Genomic DNA, 23484 nt, shown 5'->3' with positions numbered 1-23484 from the left:
AAATATTTAATGAATAATTAATAACATGATCGGCCTTGTTTTCGCGATTGACACGCGGTGTCAGTTGCAAAAAACACGCGGCTAATGAGACATCGGTTACGTGTCGTGTGTAGTAACAGGGGTGCACAACTTGCGTGTCATTTTGTGTGTGGTCTGACCGTTTTTTGGTGCCGTTGACAATTCTGTCAGTCAGCACAAAAATACTATTTTTCTTTGAAAATTGTCAGGTGTCAACTACACAAAAGATTCGGTACTATTGCAACATAAGCTGCCTATTGGTTGCGATTCTAAATGACAGTTTTGGTTAGAAATAAATGATTAAGGACCTGTGTCTGAATGAGGTAAACGAATATATTCTGCGTTTTTATTAATTAAGAGTGAGCACAATATGCGTGCACACAGTCGATGCGGGTTGCGGAAGATCGAGTATAGTCAACATTGGGGGAGGCCTTTGTTCAGCCGTGGACGTCTTTCTGCTGACGAGACGACTTCTATGACAGTCGTCACTGTATTTTGATTTATTCAATAAAGTGTTTAGGTACTTATATACCTAGTGATAAATAAGTCACATCTTATTTAATCCATACCACAGAGTGACACCCCTGCACCGCATTTACAAGGATATCGGTAAAATTGTGAACAGCGAATTTCACGTTCGTCATTGTTTACATATTATTTTGGGACAATTTGTTTGAGTAGGTAAAGTAAGTGAGGTAAGATAAAAAGAAGACAGAATGGAATTCCTTTCTGATTTAATATTGGTTTTAGGCTTTAGAATACTATAGAGGTACCTACATATTATAGTAAGTACCTACGTATTTAAATATCTTCAGCCTTATCCTAGGGCAATATTGAAAGGCTGCTATAAATAGCGTAAAGCCACAAGATAAAGAAAGACATTTTGATATAATCTGAAGGCGCTTTGTTGAAGTTCTGTCTGTTTGATTACCTAAATATATACACAGAAGATTGATTTAGAACTAGACTTTATATATGCTAATATATCTCAACACCATCGTATTAAAAAGCTGAAGGGTTAATTGCCCGATGTAAAAAAAATCTGTCAGTGCTTAAAAGCGCATTTGTTGAGAAGGGCCCGACTACTTTTTATTCGGGTAGGCCAAGAAGTCTCCATTTTTGTTGATTCTTAAAATGGCTTACTTATAATTTAAAAACATTGCTTCAATCTTAATCCTACATTTCTATAGCCATTAAATCAAGCAATAATTTTCATCTAAAAATAATCGAACAAAATATTATTTCAACCTTTTCACAGCTGAAGTGGAAACGCTCTAGAGACCAGTCCGCCATTACAGTGAAATAACTTAAAAACGTAAAATAACACAGGTTATAGGTTATTTTAACCTGTTTGAACTGTGACCACAATCAGACCTGATGTCCCCGAGGAAATATATCGGTATTGAATCCAATATTGTTTCTTAAAAGGTCGATTTGCCGCGGGTAAAGTTAATGAGGTCTAAGGAAAGTTACGAAAGAGGTTCTTATTCTTTTAACTGATAGGTAATCATATTACCTATGCAGTTTTTATTCTGTTTCTTGTAATTCTGTTTTCGGGCTATGTTAATGGTAGATCCAATTTGCTTTCTTTGTAACCAAAAGTGTAAAAAATACTGCTTATTATGGATTTAAGATCGCAATATCTATTTAATGAATTAATTATCGTTTTTTTGTGTACCTACTTTTGCTTCATGAATGTCCTAAAAAGTAATTAATCATCGGCCACTTTTTTAACCCTCAACTTCCACTTAGAAACTAACAAACCGGTTTGTGACCATCATTTATATTGTAAAAGTAATTAGCGGAGATGTAATTAACAAGGCTGAACGCGTTCGTGCCGTTGCATAATGTCCAACCGTCATGGCGGACGTACGTCAACTGTCACTTTTTGGAAAGCGCGCGTTGACTCCTAATCAGATTTTCGAACGCGGTAATTAACTGACTGGATTCTAGTTTGGGGTCGAATCGGGCAATCAAGCGAGCGTGGAGTGGACATTGTGCACGTTGCGATTAAACCTATAGATATACCGAACCTACTGTGCACGATGGCAGAGTAGAAACTACGAGGTCCGAATGCTTTGACATGCCTACATTTAGTTGGGTCTTGGATCAGTAGTAGGTACCAGATGATGGGTAATTGATTCACCCAAGAAAAAATACAATTAAACAGAGGTCATTGTACTTATAAATTTGAAAAAAAATCATAATGAAGTCAAACGTAGTTGTTATGTTACCTAATATTTCCGTGATGCACCACAAAACATAACAAATCTGTGGATGTACCCTTATTATAATTTGAGAAGTATTGAAGATTCGTTTTATAGACAGTCTATTTTTTTTAACTACAGTTTTTCTTGGGTGATGCTTCTGAAAAGCAGATTTCAAATTAAGACTATCGGCGCTAATCGACTCAGTTCTGTACAGTTTGTACCTCCATGTTCGTGTATTGTGATGTCACGTGCAGCTCAATGACGTTTGACTACTTCGGAACGTGAATTCGAATTCCAAAATACGAATGTTCTATTTTTAAACCCTAACAAGAAAATTGTTTGTATTTAGAAATGAAATCGTTGTCGTTTTGGTATTTTTTTTTTGCTCAGAATTACTTATAGACAAAGGAATTGCTTTAGGGCAAAAGGGACATGTGGGATTCTGTACATTTTTCTTTTACACATCGCGGAGCTTTGCGCGTCTGTCATGTCTTTAAAGAAGATTTAGATATTTTACATGTAATTTGTTGAACCTAAAAGCCTAAAAAAATAATTTTTATTTCAAGGTTCCAATTATAAAACTAATTTGGTGTTGCCATAAAAAAAAGATAATTCAATTCAAAAGAGGTGTTACCAAAAAGGTTAGACTATGAATGTTAATTGGCCTATTTTCTAGTGGACACTAATTGCGTGGTAACTTATGGCACGGGTATTTACATTTCAAAGGGCACACGTGCAGACGCGTGTTTCGTTTATATATTATATTAAATTACCATGATTTGAAATTCATGGCACCTTTACAGCTTTTAATGCTTTTTTGGGGAAAATAATGTGGGTATTTTTGTTGATACTGCGCCCCAGAAAAAAATATCTCAGGGTATCTTTGAAGCTATACGCGCTACCAATATTTTTTTTGTAAAGTTTTTGGTTCAGACTTGGTGCAATTTGATAGATTAATCTATTTTACGAAGTTTATATTCAACAGTCATTTTTTGTGTCCCAGACGTAAAGAATTATGGCTGCTTATAGCTTAGTGCATCATAATTCATCACTTTTTATCTAAAAAACGAAATCGGTTCACCCGTTTAACGCTTGCATTTTTTTTTATTCTAGACGTATAACAAATTAACTGGTTATAACCTATTCATCCTTTTCGTTGAATTTCCCTTCTCTTACAGCTGTAATATATAGCTGTATAACAATTAACAGTGCAGTCAAGCGGCTACGTCTATCAAAGACAAGACGCGTCTGCATTCAGTGGAACCTCCTTTGACCTATTACTGAGTACTCAGCGTGTACTTACAGTGACCAAAGCTCTTGACTGTCTGTTCATTGCTTACGCTGTAATGCATCTAGGTATTGTATGTGGGGTATAATTGAATATGGGAATGGGTGAGGAATATGCAGACACAAGAGACGAAATTATTCGTTTCGTCATATTGTTTCAATCAAATACTTAACGGTAGCTGTTTCGAATTCCCCGCGGATTCACCCACGTCCCGAGAGAACAACTTTCCGCAACCGAGTAAAAACTAGCCTGCATATGTCCTTTCTCAAACTTTAAGCTATTGTGTACCAAATTTTAGCTCGGTGGTTTTTGGTCATACAAAAATATTTTATTGTAGCATTTTTTAGGACTGCTTATATAAAACCGATCACAAAACCGGGTACCAGGGTCTCTTTTCAAGCAAACCTGCCTATATAAGAAGGCTTTACCTATTCAAATTGCTATTCTATACATAAGTAATCCTTTCCTACATTTTGCACTGTTCAAAAGAGAGAACTTAGTTATCGATAAAGCATAATACCCACATATGCACATCACTAGAGTCTCTATTCTTTTGTCACTTCATACGGCCGTCAGTTTAGTTTCAGAGCAAAAGTTCTGTGCATGCTGTTGCCGATTCACGTCGTTCACAACTGTCCTGTATGGAGGACATGTCATGTAGGTGCTGTCCTATTTTAAGGACTGAGGGATATGCATTCGAGAATCGTGGATTGTAGATTATAGGACATTGCAATCGATGGTGATATGCATTGAATAATAGTTAGGCTATGGATTGTAGATAATAGGACAGTGAGATTGACGCTTACGATGATTTAATTCTGTTGTCCGTAGTTTTAAAATTAGTATTTCTATCTAATACAGAGGATTCTATAACTGATTTCCCTAGTTCTTAAACATATCTTTGATAGAAATTCTCAAAACGCATAAAATGAGATCGTCTATCTTTAAGGTTAACGTCAAATGCATAAGATGCACTCTGTGTGATATGTCCTGTGTGTGAGAGATTGTGGGATATTATTTCATATTAAATTGATACTACGTAAGTTGGCATCTGTCTTGGATTGTGTCAGTACCTTTAAAAAGGATTTCTCGTGATTTTATTTAATTTCCTTGAAAATTTTTTCAATTTTTACAAAAGAACGCCTTCAAAAAGTGCTGATTTTTAGGTAATTTCAATAAATTTGTTTTGTACCTATTACCTATCCTTCTTATCGTGTTTCCTGAAGTTTTTTACCTAACTAACAGAACTTCACGTAGACAATATAACAACAAGGACTTCTCTCTATACGGGCCGGAGACAACGAATTAACGCCTAAACACAGACACCCCCTAATCAGATCAACTGCGCAAAAATCCACGTACGCAATAACGTCAGAATGACTAACGGAGAGTCAGAGGTCTGATCTCCATCGGAAATTACGGTGGTTCAGACAAATGGCTACCTGTCGCCGTATATTCGGTTTATTTAGTTTCAGTAATCTGTCCCTAACATCGATTTGTTACAATTATTCTGACGGGGAACTATTTAGTTTTCAATTTGTTGTGTCGCACATTATTAGGGTCTGTTGCGCGGCTGTGGGGGGCGATTAGTAATGCTTTGCAAGGGGGGGGGGATGAAGTTTGGCATGTAAAGTCTGGATTATGGTAGCATCCATCTCTCATCCTCTTTGATTGATTTTGAATTGGGTGTGAAGATTTTATCAATCTTTAAAATTGTTTTTTGTTGACTAATTGACACACTCAGAGACATTTCATGGTTACTTAAGCCGTTCCTTAGTGTAGAATTTCTATGAGAATCTGTCACTAAGGACTGACTTAAGTAATCATTAGTCTCTGAGTGCGGGGGAAAATCTCTTAAATAATAATAATATTTTTGTAATTGATGATGAATCCTGGTGTTAGAATGAGGTTTAGAATATTAGGAAGGGCCCTAATGACATGTTTGCAATTAATTATAAAAACATGGTATTTTAAATGCGAAATGATTGCTGAGGTCTTATATTTTAACCGGAATAAAATTATACAAGGGTGCCTTTTACCTAATTACTTGTTTGTCCTCGTGTATCATGTTTTGTGACGATAAAGCTGCTATTAAGTAACATATTTTTTTCGGGCCCTTCTATAAGGAGAAAGTATCTTTTTCTAGATTTTTTTGCGACTGTTTCTAATTTGGTAATATATGCTGAGGTCATAATCATGAACTTTTTATTTTACAAGCTTTTATTTTTTCTCATTATTTTATGCAAAACATACCTCAAACCTTTGTATATAATCACATGACTTCAAATTATTTCGCGCGGGTAAGTTGATACCTACTGGTGTGTTGTAAACGACTTTCAGTTTAATCTCCTTTGTTCTTACGAATGAAAGAAGCTACAACTTTAAAAATAATATGATTTTTCGTTGGTCTCGACTGTCATTTGAATATATTTCGCAGTCCTTATGACTGGTCAGAAAGCCTGATAGTCTGACAACATCATTCACATCAATGGGTATCGGGTGGCCCGGACAAACAAGTTAATTTACAAATGGGGCTACCCAAGCTAGAAAAGCAGGCGCTCTATGTAGGAATGGTACTCAGCTGACCACAGGAAAAGGTTAGGCAGCAGATGATGAGTACACCTAATTAAAATTTTATGCCAAAAAATCTTCAAAAGATACTCGTATATTTAACACTATCTTATAACTTATATCTATTGTAGACAAAAAGGGTCGCGACAGAAGTGCTCACCCGTCTTTGTGCTCACATACAAAGCTGTCACTTAGTAGTTACGCTTTTGATTATTGAAACAAATCTAATTGGGTAACACGTTCATGTACAGACTTACACCTTTTACAACTTACTTACTTGTCTACGTTGTTGGATAATGAAGCTATTAGTGTAAGTATTGTAATTGTCAATAATTTTGTACAAAATTATGTTTATTCCACAAAAATTTGCTGACTGCACCAACTTAAGCTAACTTTCGAATTGATAACCTCCTCCTTTTAGGGAAGTTGATTATAATGAAATAAGGAAATAGGTCCTATATTAGATCTAGTTCACGAAGGGTTTTAGAAGGAATAAGCATGGGCTTGAGTCAGTAAAAGTATAACATTCCATTCAACTGCACCCACAGCGAGAGGGGTTATCTGATGATTTCCTATCTAAAAGAAAAGGTCGTGTTGCTTGAGTTAATGCTGAACTTGAATTTATACGTAGTATCTTAAAGTCTACATTTCTGTTTAGTTTATAGAGATGGCAATCATTACAAACCTTTAAACTTAAAATTGAAAAAAAAAACTCAGATGTTTTCTGCTGTCTTTTCTCCTAATGTAATCGCTGCTATGATGATAATGATAATAACACTGAACAATACACGATTAACTGAACATTATCAAAGTATTTTCAGTACGGAAAGCTGTGAGCGACCTTCATCCCCTCCCACCTTACCTCATAGTTTGAATGACATGCCTCAAAGTTGGTAACTTCATATCTTGTCAAACATTTGCTTTGGTGCTTAAGTTAATACTAAGTATGTAATTGAAGTAAGTTTACTTTGCTTAGGATGGTGGGTTTTAAATAATATGAAATGTTTAAAAAATTAAACAACGCATTTCTTATCTGATTTTTTTAACATGTTTTTATCAAAATATATACATGCCGCAGCAATTGCAACCTTCCATAATAAAAATTCGTGTTTTCAACTTCTTCAAACAATTGTTTTTTATCAGATCCTTTTTTATTCCACTCAGATTTTTAGTTTGAAAAAATGTTACGCTATCGTGACTTTTTTATGACAAAAAAACTGAGGGATGTAAGTGAAAGTTAGTAAAAATATTTTATAGAGATAAAGTCATCCCGAACTCAGTGACGATATAAGATTATGAAATAATTCGTCATCATCAAATTCTTTACTTCTGACGTTCCCTGACGTCATCAAGATTTGACGTAAAAAATAGCAAATATTTGTCCTTAACCGAGAATCGAAGGCGTGACTAGTGGCCTCGACAAGGTCTCGAAAAATTAAAATCTCTGCTTAACCCTCAAAAGCTGTATCGTTGTTTATTTTAAAGTGCGTCAATAATAAAATCAATATTTATTTTATTTCGTTGGGTTTGTGTATTTATTTATATTTAGTCAAATTATAGGAAGTCAGTTGAGTAATTTATACTTAATCTGTTTGTAAAGCAAATAGTTCCAAAAATATGGGAATTTACTTTGTTTTAAATAAACATTTTTATTCCTCTTGTTATAATACATAGTTAATTAGCAATTACATAGTCATTAGCTCCAATATGGAACTGGTAATGCTAAAGCAATAATTCCGATGTTTCACAATCTCAAGTAATTTAAACAAATCTTTATAGAAAAAATATATCTATTACTTAAATAAGAGCGCACAAATTAGTGTCAAAATTATAAGACGCATAAATATTCTCCCAAAACAGGTGCAAAAATGCACTATAGGAACTATTTTTTGCAACGGTAGGTACTAATAGAATAAGTTTTTATAATATTTTTACACAAAACATCTTAGATTTTTACCCCCTTTCACACCTCTTACTTAACTATTAATGGTCGCCTTTCCCGTCTAATTCCCGGGTCATATGTCAATTAGTCACTCAATCCCGGACTGTCGGCATTAACGGGTTACCTTACAATAAAATTGCAGCTTCAACGAGGTCTTGAGATTTTATCCTAACTAAAGAGGAAGAGTGGAAAAAGGTGGCAGTTTATTTTTTTATTTTAACAAGAACTTTTTTGTCGAGGTCAGCTTCCAACCGTGATAGATGCGTTCAAATAACAAGAAAATTGCAAGAAATAATGATGGAGTTGTGCGCGGAAAAATATAAAAAATATGAACATAAGAATTAAATTTATCCTTTTGGGAAGTCGGTTAAATATATAATAGCTTCGTGATTTTTTTTAATACTATTTATTTCAGTTACAAAAAAAAACAGTGAAATCTTAAAATATTTTAATCGTAATAGCACTCTTTAGTTAAAGCAATGTAAAGGCTATTTAATTAAATGACTGGGCCAAGAGCCGCACAGCATTAAAAGGTGAACTTTCAATGTAGACTAAACAGTCTACATACCGTTGAACCGACGATTAGTATTTTTTTTAACAAAATCTTGATTCCAATCAAAGTTTTCAGTCGGTCTGTTACCGGCTAAATACCTGATCGTTATGTGCGTGCTATCATTCATCTTCATACCGATTTATGAGCCCAAACAAAATGTCGGCTGACGTAAAGTTTTCAGTTTGCGGGTACACTAACTCTCAGTTTTATACAAGCTTTGTTTTCAACCTTTTTAGTGTACAATTTAAACACCTTCTTCCTTTTACTGTGTTTACAAGAAACTCGTTTGTTTGTGGTCGTACGTACGAATTAATTTTGCAGTCGGGTCCTAATTAAAGTTTAGTGTGACAATGCTAGTTTTGTAAGTCGTAAGTAATGTTTAGAATTTTTATTTGGTTTTTAATGAAAATGTCTTGTATTTTATGTTAGTTTCTTGTAATTAGACACCTTTAAGTTCAATGAACCTTTTATTTATTCAACTCTGAAAGGAATAGATTTTTAATTGTTTGCCTATACTTGCAATTGTCAGCTTCCCGATGAAAGTCCGGAATAACCCGACAAGCTATTTTCCTCATAGGTACCGGAAAAGAGATGAAGTGTTAACCAAGTACTTAAAGAACTGAACACAAGTTTAGGGCAATGAACTTTAGTATAAAAGTTTACATGTCTCTTGTGTCTTCCGTTTTTTAAAGTGTAGCTTTAATGTGACTGTGCAGATTTTGATGAAACTAAGGTCCCTTATTTTTGCGTAGGGTGTTAAAAATACTACTGGCATAGAAAAGGTCAGGCATGTAACAAAGAGACCCATTAAGAATCCGCTTTTCTTGTCAAATTGTGTAGGAGCATTACAAGTTTAACAAATATTAGATCCTGAGTGGCTAGCTCACTGAAGGAATAAGACTTTTTGAAAGTCCAGGATTCCGCAACCGCAAGGCTCTAACTAATATATTGTTACTGTTACTGTTACAGCCTTTTTATCGTCCCACTGCTGGGCACAGGCCTCCTCTCACACGGAGAAGGACTAATAACTAATATATCAGAGGAAAAAATATCTGTCACATAAATCAAGCAATATTACGAAGTTTTTTAGAGTTCGCTGAGAAGGGCTCGTTATTATAATTAATTATTATTTCCAAGTAAATCAAAATAGTCAAACAGTCCAACATCTCTCACTTATTATATTATCCTGGGAATAAATAGATGAGAATGTTTTCTGAGAAATTGTCACACAGACGGACGTGTATCAAAATATTATTGTTTTAGTACCGACACGTGCTGCACTGATCAAATAATTTAGTACAACAGTTAATGATTCACGGAAAATCACTTTTCATTTGAATTTTGTGCTGTTAATACAATCTCAACTTTATTAACAGAGCTTTAAGTTCCAAATTGTAACGACAGAAAGCTTTCTTTTCTTTTTCAATGAATCAAAGTGATAGCAACATCAGTTAAATTTGAGGTTAAAGACCCACAGAATAAGGTTGAAAATATAATGCGATCTTAAAATAGAATCGTTTAAGAACGAATGCGTTGCCAAGATAAACACTGCACTAATTGTTCTCATAACCTTATTACCAGGTCATAAGGTTCAATTTGCTCCACTTTATGCTGTCAAAATTACAGTGCATAATAGATAGCGCGAGAATAGTGTTGTGCGTTAATAGCTCTATATGCGTGCGAACTCGCACGTACGCATGAATTAGGGATGTGCAAAACTACCAAAATTGCGGGCGCATGTCGATAAAAACTGGCCCCTTCTGTCATTTTTGGGACCTCCCAGTACAAATTATACGTCAAGCTGGTATTTCCAAATGGGATGAGTAAGCTGTAGTCTGAATGATGTTCATTTATGAGGGCGCCAGTGTTTTGTTTTTCTACCACCATCGATTTTTACTTATTTTTTATTCATCACTAGCTGGTGCCCGCGACTTCGTCTGCGCAGGATTTCGAACAATATGTTTACAAATTGTAGCCTATGTGTTATTCTGATGTATAAGCTATATTATTGTAAAGTTTCATTAAAATCCATTCAGTAGTTTTTGCGTGAAAGAGTAACAAACATCCATACATCCATACATCCATACATACAAACTTTCGCGTTTATAATATTAGTAGGATTAAAAATGTTCAGTCCTTTAAAGATTTACCACTTACATACATACATTTCCGCGATTAATTATTATTTACCAATATTTTTTCTGAATAAAATTGGACTTACACTTCCTATTGTAAGTTACTGCGACAAGCAAATTATCTTCGATACATAAATTATAGAATATTGAAATAAAAAGTTCTTTATAAGATACGTTCTCGTTTCATTGTATTCGTATGATAACTTGCAAGAAAATGCTCATTATTAAAGATAATAATACTCTTTGTGAGAACAACATTGCTATAAGTCTTTATCATTATGCTAATTATGCAGTTAAGATGATACAAAAAGCTTTATTTGTCATGTCAGATAAGTTATGAAAGGTAATTAGTGGGTAATAAATACATTACAGTTTATTTTTAGTTGGAGTATAAAAATAGCTGAGAAGTTCAACGGTGGAATAGTAATAAGTTATTGATTGAGTCGTCATGCTATTTTTATTTAATCTTGAGGCTATTTTGAGCCTGTCTTACTTGATCTATTTACTTAATATTAGTATGATGCGAGCTTTATAAAAAAAAAACTTTTTATATTTTTTTGCTAAATAACAACAATGATTTTTGATGCAAATTAAAATTGTTGTGTTATTCGACAATTTAGAAAATCTCTTTATGAGTGTAATATGAGTCGAAAATAAAGAATAATATTTACAAACAGAGTTATGTTCCAACAAACAAATGATCTCACCTGTTCTAATTCTGCTACAATTCATCTTACACACTCAACATCCGATTTTTTTTGGAAAAACCCACTTTCGCAACAGTTATAAAAATGTACTAGGATACAAAAGTCATTGATCGCGTTTTGAGTCAGACCCTCGGCTGGTCAAGGTTCTGCATCATTACCGCATCTTACGCAATTATGCAGCTCTGTCCGTCATGCAAGGACAGGATATTGACACTTATTATGTCAATATTGTGATGGTTTTATTGAACTTTGATCTGTAGTAAGTTTATGGGTCTAAGTGTGTTCGCAGATAATTTTTTTAAATTGAAAATTAAGAGTAATGAGACATTTGTCAAAAATGTTAACGTCATATCAAGAGTCAGTCACACAGTAAAGTATAATGGTCGCTGCACACAGCGGGCGGGGCGCGACGGGACGGGACGGCGACGTGACACAATGTACTAGATCGTCGCGTCGCGTCGCGCCGAGCGGGACGGCTCTGTGTGATGTCGTCCGTAATATCTAGTACATTACAACTGCTCAGCGTCGCGTCGCCGTCCCGTCCCGTCGCGCCGCGCCCGCTGTGTGCAGAGACCATAAAGTTTTTACTGTCAGTATTATGTGGACTAAAGTCTTTATAATGGGCAAAAACAAAATATTTAATTGATATCAAAGATCTACATCATTATTATACACGCATCGTCATCCAAAAGTCACTGGCCTGGTCTATGACATCAATATATTTCATCACAAAACAAAAAAATATATCAAGGTATCTTTCCTTCCTCAACGTCATCCGCAAAAAAACGGAACTCGACAACAAATCATCGTAGCCTAAAAAAAAACTTTCGGAATTTCTATCGACCGCGAAGTGAATCCCTATACGATGCGTCAGTTACGCCGAGATAAAATAATGCGTACTCCTGCGCAGCCTCCAGTGCCCATCGGTCAAGCGTACACGCAACATCGACATGCCCGACTATCGATAAATTTCAATTTGCACGAACGCACATCACTATTTTTTTGTATTTTAAATAAAGAATAGGTACAGTCGAGTGCTTAAAGTTAGTGTGACAAGGATTATTTTGTGAAGTTCTGTGAAAAATGTGAAACTGTGTTACGATTTTTGTGAATGACTGTACTTTTTTAAAGGATTATTCATGACGAATATTTTGTGAGTATATTCATGAAATACCTACATATTAAAAATAACTGAGGCTTTTAGAGAACTCCAAACGTAGGTAGTTCATTCATTTAATTTTTTACTTTGCAAAATTTTGCTCTAACAATAAAGTAATTTCTTAGCCGAAATCACAAAAGCACAGTTCAATACATTCAGTGTTCAATAAGACCACGAAACACATGTTTTCCGCATTCCCCGATTTTCTTAACATATTATTGTTCCTCGCGAGTCACGTAATTTGAATAATTCCCCGATATTTCGGTTCTACCACCGTTTATGTATTTTTGAGGTCACTGATTTGCCAGAGGTACCCAGGCTAACAAAATCAGTAAAAGAAAAATACAAAGATAAGATTCATATATTGGCAGATAAGTTGCAGTGTAATTTATGTCATAACTAAATACCCAAAACGCACGATGGCACATCCTTTAATTTATAAAGGGCTACGATTGAATTGAATTTAGATTTGTTTCGGAGGAAACTAAGGTTTTAATAAAACGTACATATCTAAATACTTACTTATCTGATTTTAATCTATCCCTTCCAAGTATGTATTATGAAATAGGCAAAACGTAAACATATACATCTAATTGTCTATTAATAACCAAAATCTAGACCGATCATTGTTTACAAACACGTAAATTATGCGTTTAGCTTTAAACGATGTACACATCACTGTTTTGCTATTGTCTAACAAATATATGAGACAATTTCCGGTATATTTACATTAAGTATAAGTACGCAAAGAAGCATTAAATTTCTTCCGAATTTAAAAGGAACCGACGAAAACGTCGATCGAACAAAAGTTAAGCTGTGCTTGTCGCGAACGGTCTGAGGATTGGTGACCATTTGTATCCCCCTAAGATTTCTAAGTATGCTAGAATCTGTAGATCTTTTTTATTTATTTATTTATTAAAGGGTTTACCAACAGCTTCTGTGTAGATAAAGCTTAGAGTACAATTTCTGTTATTACTAGGACTTACACAGTCGCCAATTACAGGTTAACCAACATACGCAAATTAATAGGATATAAAATTAGAAAATTACACAAAGAGAAAAAACGCTTAATGTTGAGTCTATTTACTTGTATTTTCAAAGAGTATAACGTTAGCTAGTACCTAAATGGGTTCAATGTAAGAAGATTACATGTAACACATAATATTTACTCGATTGCATCCTGTTTAACTATTTCTGACCCCAATACAGGGTAAAGTCTAGGCAGAAGATGATTTACATATCTCAGTTCTAAATCTATGTTTAGAGTAGATGACGTCAATACTAATAATGAATTAATTGGTGCACTTCGTCAATTAGAGAAGCATTGATATATTCCAACAGTTACTTACTTGTGGATTAACTGAGATATGAAAGCTAAGTCTGGAATAATTTAACTGACATGCATACCAACGTACGGTTAGCGACAAGAATGTTGTTAACTTTTTTATTTAAGTAATATATTTTTGAATTATTGTATTCGTTTTACTAATAATATTTAAATTGTTATTGCTTTTCTTTAAATATCAGATATCCATCTAAAGTGTATTTGTCCTCGTCATCTCCAGTCCAGCTCTCCAGCTTTTGGTCCTGATGTTACATTTTGTTAGTAGATTCAAGACATGCAAGAGTTAATTAAAAGACTGAAGTACAAAATGACGGAGAAATACTATCAAAGAACCCACAGTTTAAGAGACAATAGGTTATAGTTTGGATCTCACAATATACATTTCTAAACATCAAATTAATTGGAATGCATCGTCAATTAGTGCAGTACAACGCCTTTATACTATACCGCAGTGCACTTATAATAGAGCAACACTAATTGATCGATAACAGTAGTCAATTGGTCACGATAAGGTCAAAAGGAATACTATATTGTTGGGGCAGGCCTAGCTATCGATAAATTGTACACTGCACTACAATAAAATCGGGTCACTGATAAAGTGTTAAGGAACTTCAAGACTCATTGTTTGCTTTATCGAATAAAAATATCGGTCTATTTCCATCTGAAAGGCACCTGCCACAATCAAAAACAGTTCTGAACCCAAAATATTATAAGTCACAAAAAATATGCAGCGTAATGCTAAAGAAAATGTAAGAGTTAGCGAACTTTATTCGTTTACATTAAACTATAAAATTAACACAGTAACTTAAAACAGTTTTAGAAACTCACTAAACTACGCAAAAGTTCTTGGAATAAACTTAAAATATGCTTCATACAAAGTTTTCATATAATTAGGTTTGCTATAATTCCTAGCGTAGAACTATGAGTACTGGCCCGATTTTATTGTCCTTCAGTGTATTTATCTAATGACCGTTTTCACTTTTATGATAACGATAAGAGCAGAAACATAATTATAAACACAATAGTCCTTTAGAAACATGTTTATATAATTATATTTTTGATATTATGCCTAGACTAGACGCGAGAAACAATGGTTGGCTTTCAAAGCTTATGTCTGGTGTGTTATCAGTAAATACAGAGAACACCTTATTTTTGTCTGGATCTTATCAATAAGGATAACAAGGTGACTTTAAAGGCAGGTTGTTGTTTATTAATAACTTATTCTTTAGTTAGCTATTTCTGCCGGCGTCACGGGGTCTTTTCTCAAGTTCTAGGTATTTCTTTACCAAGAGCTATTTCATGATAGTTTTGGCAAAGCTCGGCAAAAAGTTCCGAATCTTCAAGCAGTAGCTTCATTGTACTTAGCTATAATTTATCATATTAAGGGTATCGCTAATCTAAATACCTATCTAGGTACGTGTCTATTCGGGTAAACCACTTATCGTTAAACAATGACTAGTAATGCATTTAAGTCAAACAGCTTTCAATGCAATCACTTGTGCAAATAAAAATGTTAACACTCCAAATAACCATATGTATCATCTGATGATTCACGGGAATAACCCTCTTGCTGTAAACCCCTCTTTAACGACTTTACCTAAACTAACAGACAAGTTATATCTTTGTATACTTAAATATTGTCATTTGTAAATTCAAAGAAATATGATGTTTGCGTACTTATCCAATTCAAACCCAATAAAGAGGAGAGACCAACCATATCAGAATGATTTTCCTGCACTTTAAATTGGTGGGTCCCGGCTGTAATTTGAACATCCTTGGTCGTTAGTCAGAAGCTAGAAAGCCTGATAATCATCAGTCATGGGGTTTTGTTAAAGTAACTACGGATTGAGGAAGTCAGATAGGCAGTCGTTCCATGTAAAATACTTATACTCAGCTGTATCTAGTTGTACTGAAAAAAGTCCCTAAAATAGGAAAAGGCTAGACATATTTGTCCTTAAAACAAGTATTTAATCCTACACTTACCTACATATTTAAAGATAATAATAAGCTTTTCTAAAGACATCTAACGGTAAGTTTAAAAGGGGTACGATTCTATTAATAGTGAGTGCATTTCTGAACGGAGTTGTTCGTTAAAAACTCTTTGATCATTCGTTTAGTGACACTGAACATGTCTCCTGAGGCTGGCAGGCTGCCAGGACATGTGGAACTCCTGGAATGATCGCTCAAGCGGGTAATAGTCTAGTCTAGATGGGATTGTCAACTTAGGGCTTGTTAAATTGCTTAAGCAGCTGTGGTAAATATGGTAGATTGTGTTGTAAGTGAATGAAAAAAATGAAGTTAAATATGTGTGTGAAAATAGCAAAAGTGGCATTGTTTTTGAACATATCGTGAAAGTCTTAATTCGTGAACGAAATGGTTATCTTAATGTACATGTATCTAGGAACCTATTTTTTACTCGTCTCACAAACCTGAAAAAAAAATTAAATTTTTGTTTTAAATTATTAGGAAAATGACTTGATAAATATCTTGTTTTGCAACTTACCTATGTGGCTCCCTACTGTACAGTTACTTTTGCAAAAAGATTGATCACCTTTGATTTAGAGATTAAGCAAGCAGCACCTATAATTACCGGCAAAATACCACTTGAAACGGTAACAAGACCAGTTTCCCAAAAATCAAAATAACTTCCCAGTAAACTTGCTCCAGAGAATTCAAACACTAATTTGAAGTGAAATGCTTGCCAAATTAATGGGATAGCTTCGCAACAGGTTGATCGGTATTTAAGTAGAAAAAAAAGACTCGTTTGGGCTCGGCTTGCTTCAAGAGCTTATGACTTGTTGCATTTAAAATGACGTGCGTTGCTCGAATTTGTGACATTGTATTAAAAATTACTGATGTGATTTTTGGTTTAGTTAGCGGCATCTCTTTTATTGTGATGTTATGAATCGTAATTGTTTTTATAATTGAGGGTGTTTTGTTTTATTTTTGCGGATAGTAGTGACGTATTTTATTTGTTTCTCAATGTAACATCGATAGTTGTTTAAAAAGCCTTCTCATGCAAGCAAGATATCTATGTTATACAATCGACAGATATATACATACATCATTTAGGTACTATCGTAAGTAGGTAAGGCTTGTTAAAGTGTCCCTATTTATCAGTCCTATTTTTATGTTCTTCACGCTTGAAACCTAAGCAGAGCTGCTTCTGCTTAGGCCTTCAGAAATAACAGGCGCGATATAATATCCTATGGTAGATTTGTAACCATGAAAAACGATCCGCTTGTTTGTCCCAACTTTCTTCCCACATAATATTAATTAACCAACAAATATCGTTTGACAAAGTTTTCACAAAGCTTTTTATTATAAAAAAGCTCTTTTTTATTGGATAACGGTCTCCCTCGGAATAAGCTCGGAACAAACAGACTACCCGCAATCCCTACATAATTTGTTTCGTCAAAGTATCAAACTTTTGTACAAAACAACCTATTTCTGTCTTTTTATAAGGATTTGTGGTACTTTAAGTGTTGACAGATATGTCTTTTGGTCTGAGGATCCTTTTTTTATTAAATAGCTAAATAGAGATATCTTATCTAAGATGGAGATACACATATCTAGTATATACCTTTAACTTTTTGACTTTGACTTTGAGTAGCTCATAAGTACCTAATTAAAAGCCGTACGAGTCGATTAAGAGTCAATCAATCATAAGGTTAAGCAACTTTTAACAGTAGCTATGCTCGACCGTCTAGCTGAAAATAAATATCTGGTCTAGCTTAGACCAAAACCTTTTTTAAAAAATAAATCGTACTTTTACTACAGCATACCACTTGCATATATCAAATATCAAAGAAAGTCCCCCAATACGTAGAAACTCCAAATCACACTTGTGGATAAAATAAAACCAATAAATGTTTTGTTATGTCTGTGTGTGTGAAATTCCAATATGGAGGCTACGGGTTGTGACCCGTTACAAATACCAACTATTTGCTGCTCAGACGACAAATTAAATATATTACAATCCTTCAATAAGATATTTTTTTGTTCAATTTATTTTTAAAGAAAAATGTTGGGTGGTTTTAAAACGAGATGAAGCGTGGAAATCGAATTCGTTGTGTAAAAATTGATTTAAACTATTACAGTTATAAAGAAACATTTCTTTTCTGATAAAAAACTATGTCTGTAAAATAATATTTCTGATTGAATGCTAAGTATTCACTTACGAGTAAAATATGAGTATCAAAAATAAATATAAGTAGGCTTTCCCTACTGCTACAAATCAGATTTTTTTTGGAGAAAGTAAGATAATAATTGAAAGAAGAAAATCTATAACAACACAATCATTTTGTAAATAATATCCAGTTTTAGTTTTGATTTCGATTACAAATATCAATACACATCTACTTAAAATCCCCAAAAATAGCAGCTACTCACCTACATTTAGATAAATATTCCCAAAATCAGATCATAAATTCACAAATGAGCGTCATTCGTCGGACAATACATGTGCATTTGTGCAATAAACTGCATACAATATGTATGCATTTATTTAGACTGCAAGTCTCTGAACAGCCAAGTATTTTCAGCAATATTTTGTAAACAAAACTATTTACTTATAAAAGAGAACGAATCATTTAAAAGTAATTGAAGTCATTAAGTATCTATCTTTAAGTTCAAGAGTCTATAATTAAAATCGATTGCCAGTCAAATTGTAGTAAAACTTCTTGAAATACTTCTACTGAACACTTCCTTATCTAGTCTTGCGTCCAATCATTCGCATAATTTCTGATATTTAGTCTAAACTTTCTGAGATGCTGTAAAAATTGTCACATCATGCTTACTACGCGTCCTATATGCTCGTATGTACCTACAGACCACTTCTTATATTAAAAGCATATTTATTTTTATAAAATAGCATAGGTATTCCTCTCAAAAAAAGTAGATACTTAGGTATGCTAAGGCCTAATAAACAACGTAAATAGTTAATGATATACGGTGCAACGGGTTTAGCTAGTCGGCTTAGCTTGGCATTTCCCCAAATTATTTTAGTAATAGGATGGTCATAATCTCACTAAGTAGATTTTAGAACACGCTTTATGAAACTGAAAAGGGGATTTATTAAGAGAAATGTCTTGACATATTTACTACGGAAGGGTGAAATGCAGTAGTTACAAGGATGTTGCTCATGATATACGAATTTACAGCTGAATAGCTTAATTTCTAGGAAGTTTACCTGAAATTAATGTTAATAAGAAGAAGTTAGAATTAAAAATCTTAAACACATAAAAATTCAGTCTATTTCCCGGAAAAGTTAAGCTTAGAATTTTCTTTTAAGTAGGTACTCCCATTAATTACAACTCGATTGAAGATCTATTATTTATTTATCCTAGGTACCTATGGCAACACATCATCAATGTAAAATTATTCAAATCATCATTGCTAAGTTAACATTTGTAACGTCCAATACCCAAACACTACCACACCCTACTCTGAAACCACGCAAAAGCACACAGAAAGCTAAAGTCCGCAAATCAAATTCCACGCTATTTGTCCCCACACTTTGTACCCCGCACTCCCTTTCTGAGGACAAAAGACTGCAATACTCTTTATCATAACGCGGGCCGCTTTCTCCTTTGCGCAGATATTTTTCGAAACCAGATACTGTTACAAACCTTCATAATATCACTAGTTCGAAGCATCTATAATAATATGTTTGTATGTATTTATTTCCTTTAGAACTTACAACTTTATATCGCAACAAAGGATTGTGTTACTATCATTAAAATGTGCATTCTTTATGCCGTATTCACTTACATAAGAAACTGAATAGCATTGAATTGCTTTTGTATTTTTGTAGCGGCATTTACGCATAAGATTTCGCAAAGAAAGTCCCACTGATAGTATTAAAGAATGTGAATAAAAATGAGAAAGTATTAATATGGTGACAAATTGTGTTTTCGGGGATCCCCCGTCAGTAGGGCTGCCATCCGTCCGGGTTTCCCCGGATTTGTCCTCGTTTTGACCCCGTCCGGGGGACGTCCGGGCGGGTTTTCAAAAAGCGTCCGGGGAAAACCCGGACACTTTTCGTGTAAGAAAGCACCTAACTGTATTTCCGTATTTAGCATTATGATACAAAACACTAACCTCATTCGGTGTAAGAGTACCCGTCCGGGGAAAAAAAGCGATTTACGTCAAATGTCCGGGTTTTTTTTAATCTTTGTCCGGGTTTGGCGAAATTCGAGATGGCAGCCCTACCCGTCAGTAAGGTTATAGACCTCACCTAAGGATCTTATCGTTTCAATAACCAGTTTTGGTGCCTCATTTCCCTTTAACTGTAAATATTGACTACCTTTTAACTGTAAAAATTAATTAATAGTAACATCGTTAGACTTACATTCGTCCATTATTTTTTACACTTAATTCCTAACAAAACATTAAGCTGGTCTCCAATGTCACACGAACGAAAGTCAAAAAGAGATATTTTTAACCTACTTCGGACTTTCGGGACAAAAATAGCCAAAACCAATTCCGTCATCAGCCTACCTAACATTAACCAACATAACTAAGTTGTCACCTCTATCCCACGTATAATGCCCCCCGAACCCAGCAACTCGATCCCTGCTTGCCGATGCAAACGATATAACTCGATTGTCGCGAGTAAAGGCTAGTCGGAACACGTTTGTAACTAGTTACCGAACTTAGTAGCGTATCGATAGGTAATGCAGTTTTAAGTTCATCGGGCAAAGGTGGGACAATGTATTGTGATCCATTTTTGAAAAATAAACGTCCGCGTTTTGTCTAGCTATAACATTATTGACATGGATAGGAGCTTTCGTTACTTTTGATACTTAGAGCAAAACTAACAAATGTATGTCGCTGTAGCTAGGTTTCACGGTTTTTATGCACGAAGCTATTTACCACACTACGAAATTTTCAAATAGGCCCAGTGGCTTCTGAGAATAGCAGTTGCAAGGAAACAAACTCTTCAGCTTTAAGTTGAATATTGCCTAAATAAAATATGGTGCTCTAACCATTGGCACTTTCAAAAGATACTCATAGATCACTAGATGCTGAAATATTTAAAATCTGTTGACCGTAGGTGTAACAAGGTTTGCGACTTATCCACAAAATGCAGCGATGTTTTCGCTTTTAGATCTGAAGTGAAGAATAACATCGGTCAAGCGACCAGTATTTTTAAGATGTGGGAGTTAAGTAGAGTTACGGGAAGAGTGGCTATATAAGTATATAGAACATTATGCTTATATGTGCTTACTTCAAACTCAAAAACGTTTATTCAATCAAATTAGGCTGATAAATCAGCACTTTTCGAACGTCAGAAACAAAAGACAGCCCCCAAAACGCCCGCCCTTCACCACATAGCTGTTATGTTTTCAGTTAGTTGCCTATAAATTTAGCCCCAGTCCTTTAAACTTTGAGGGCATTTCAACTATTCTACTAAAACGTACGAAGAATGCCACTTAAATACATAAGCATATATCTAAATCAGTTCTCATGACTAAACAAAATATTTGTACTATGCAGAATAACGTACGAGACAACATTTAAGTCTAGTCTAAATTATAGTCAGTAACTAACTGAATCTATTTCCAGGGAAGATTCAACACTTAAATCATACATACATAGAGTTTAAAGCAGCGGTATCTCGATATTCAATTGAAATGCAACTCTTTGACAATTGAAACGGAAAAGATGCAGCCCTATTCATCTGCGAGAAAGATATTAAAAACGAAATATGGCCGATTTTATTAAACTTTAGATTGTCATCTTTTTCAACACGTATCGAAGGCTTTTGTTAATATTTTGTGAACCTACTGTTAATATTTACTTTTCTTTCCTTTTAAGAGGCCTATCTACATTTTTAAAGTATTAGGGTTCAGGCTCGGCATCTAAGATATTTTTTTATCTCCATTTCAGTTAATCAAAATCGATACAGTATTGCCATAAAAGAGCAAAAGAACGACATTATAAATACATACCTGATTAATTCTTCCCAAAAAATATAACAACCAACCAAGTCGTATCAGTACAATACAGAAAGACACGGATTTACTTAGCTGCATCTGATTAGACTGGAAGCCGACCCCAATAATGGAGATATTCCCCTACCTAGTCAACATATTTTTTTCTCTTACTAAATAGCATTTTATCTCTCCCCCCAGCAGCAATGTTCATCACTTGGCGGTAGTGTGCGTGGTGCTGGCGTGGTGCGCATGCGCGGCCCGCAGTGCGCCGGCGCAGCTGTGCGCGGGCGCCGCGGACGACGACCCGCGTGCCGCGCGCTTCTGCCAGGCGCTCAACACCTTCCTCGAGCTGTATGCTGAGGCCGCTGGTGAACAGGTGCCGGAGTATCAAGGTATGATGATGGGTACCTATAGTAGGTAGTGCTTTTAGATGTTAATATCATGTTGGGTGCTGGTGTTGAGCCCAATAAGACATTTTTGCGGCTGTAGGGACCTACTGATCTAAGGAAACCCACTGGTCCATTGGAACACTAGTGTATATTTAGCTACCAACCTAAAGTTCTCATAAAAGATTTGGAGTTTAACTCCCAAATAGCTCAATCAACAGTGGCAAGAAAAGTCGATATATAATTTTCGTGGTAGGCTCTATGAAATCAGTGATAACGATTAGGAGACGGTAAAATTCATATTAAGAACTGTACTAATGTAATTCCTCTTCCCCCAGCCCTGGTCCGCGACTACCCACAACTGCTCGACACCGGCATGAAGAGGCAAGACGTGGTGCACTCGTTCCTGCGCTTCGGCCGCCGGCGCTGACGCGTCGGGCCCCCGCAGCGACCACGCCGCGTCCACGCCAACACACCGCAACCCACAAGCAGCGACCAGGCTTAGATTCTTTGCTAATATAACATACATTTAGTTCTTTACGTTATTTCGTCCAAAATATTTAAAAAGTTCCTTTATAATGTAAGGCCGTATCCCAAATGCTAGGTATCCGAACTGCGAAATTAAAAAAAAAAACTCATTCAACGTAGCGATGTCAACAACAGCAGACGTCTAAACCTCTCTCTCCAAATTTAATAGACTAGATTTAGAAGTTATTATAATGAAATGTACTTATTGCTAAAAGTATTAATAGTGTTTAAGATGTAATTAAACGATCTTGTTGTCAACATTTTTGTGGCATTTCATTTGATAAGGATAAGAATATTTAAATAATTATTATGATGTTTTAAATAAATAAATAAAGTACGTATTTATGACAAGCCTTTTGATATTTTCTTATAAAGAACTTGATCCTAACGCCTACTTTTCTATCCCATAAAACTTACACTGTTGCATGCTTCTAATACACATATTTTAAACCATTATTTTCACATACACTGTATTTAATGAGAATACTTTCACATCATACTCACATAATGAGTTCTAAACTTCAGAAACTCATTGATTTTATGGTCTTTAGCAAAGATTTGAGTACATTGTATTATGCCGTGAAACGTTAAGGGTAAGCTCTCTGATACTTAAATCAAACAATCACCGGGATAGTGACTGCATTCAGCCAAGGCCGTCATTAAACTGAATTATTGCATTATTTTAGAAATTCTCAAATGAGG

At 34.8% G+C, this 23484-nt stretch overlaps 1 protein-coding gene across 4 annotated transcripts in view; it reads left to right on the top strand.

Moving 5' to 3' along the window:
• LOC110374058 (myosuppressin) overlaps nucleotides 1–23133 on the top strand; it is a 29528-nt gene extending 6395 nt beyond the window's left edge. Inside the window, exons 1-3 of one of the 4 annotated variants that reach the window (XM_021331604.3) lie at nucleotides 12397–12577; nucleotides 22067–22260; nucleotides 22593–23133. In XM_021331604.3, coding sequence (XP_021187279.1) covers nucleotides 12564–12577; nucleotides 22067–22260; nucleotides 22593–22684 — 300 coding nt within the window. In that variant the 5' untranslated portion in view covers nucleotides 12397–12563 and the 3' untranslated portion in view covers nucleotides 22685–23133. Of the gene's footprint in view, nucleotides 1–12396; nucleotides 12578–22066; nucleotides 22261–22592 lie in introns of those variants that run through there. The other 3 variants (XM_021331605.3, XM_021331607.3, XM_021331606.3) reach the window with 3 other exon arrangements.
• Nucleotides 23134–23484: the final 351 nt, after the last annotated feature.

Source organism: Helicoverpa armigera, chromosome 23 (assembly GCF_030705265.1).
Source record: "Helicoverpa armigera isolate CAAS_96S chromosome 23, ASM3070526v1, whole genome shotgun sequence".
Lineage (NCBI taxonomy): Eukaryota > Metazoa > Arthropoda > Insecta > Lepidoptera > Noctuidae > Helicoverpa > Helicoverpa armigera.
Note: the sequence above shows the minus strand (reverse complement) of the source record. Positions and strands in the feature narration are given on the sequence as shown.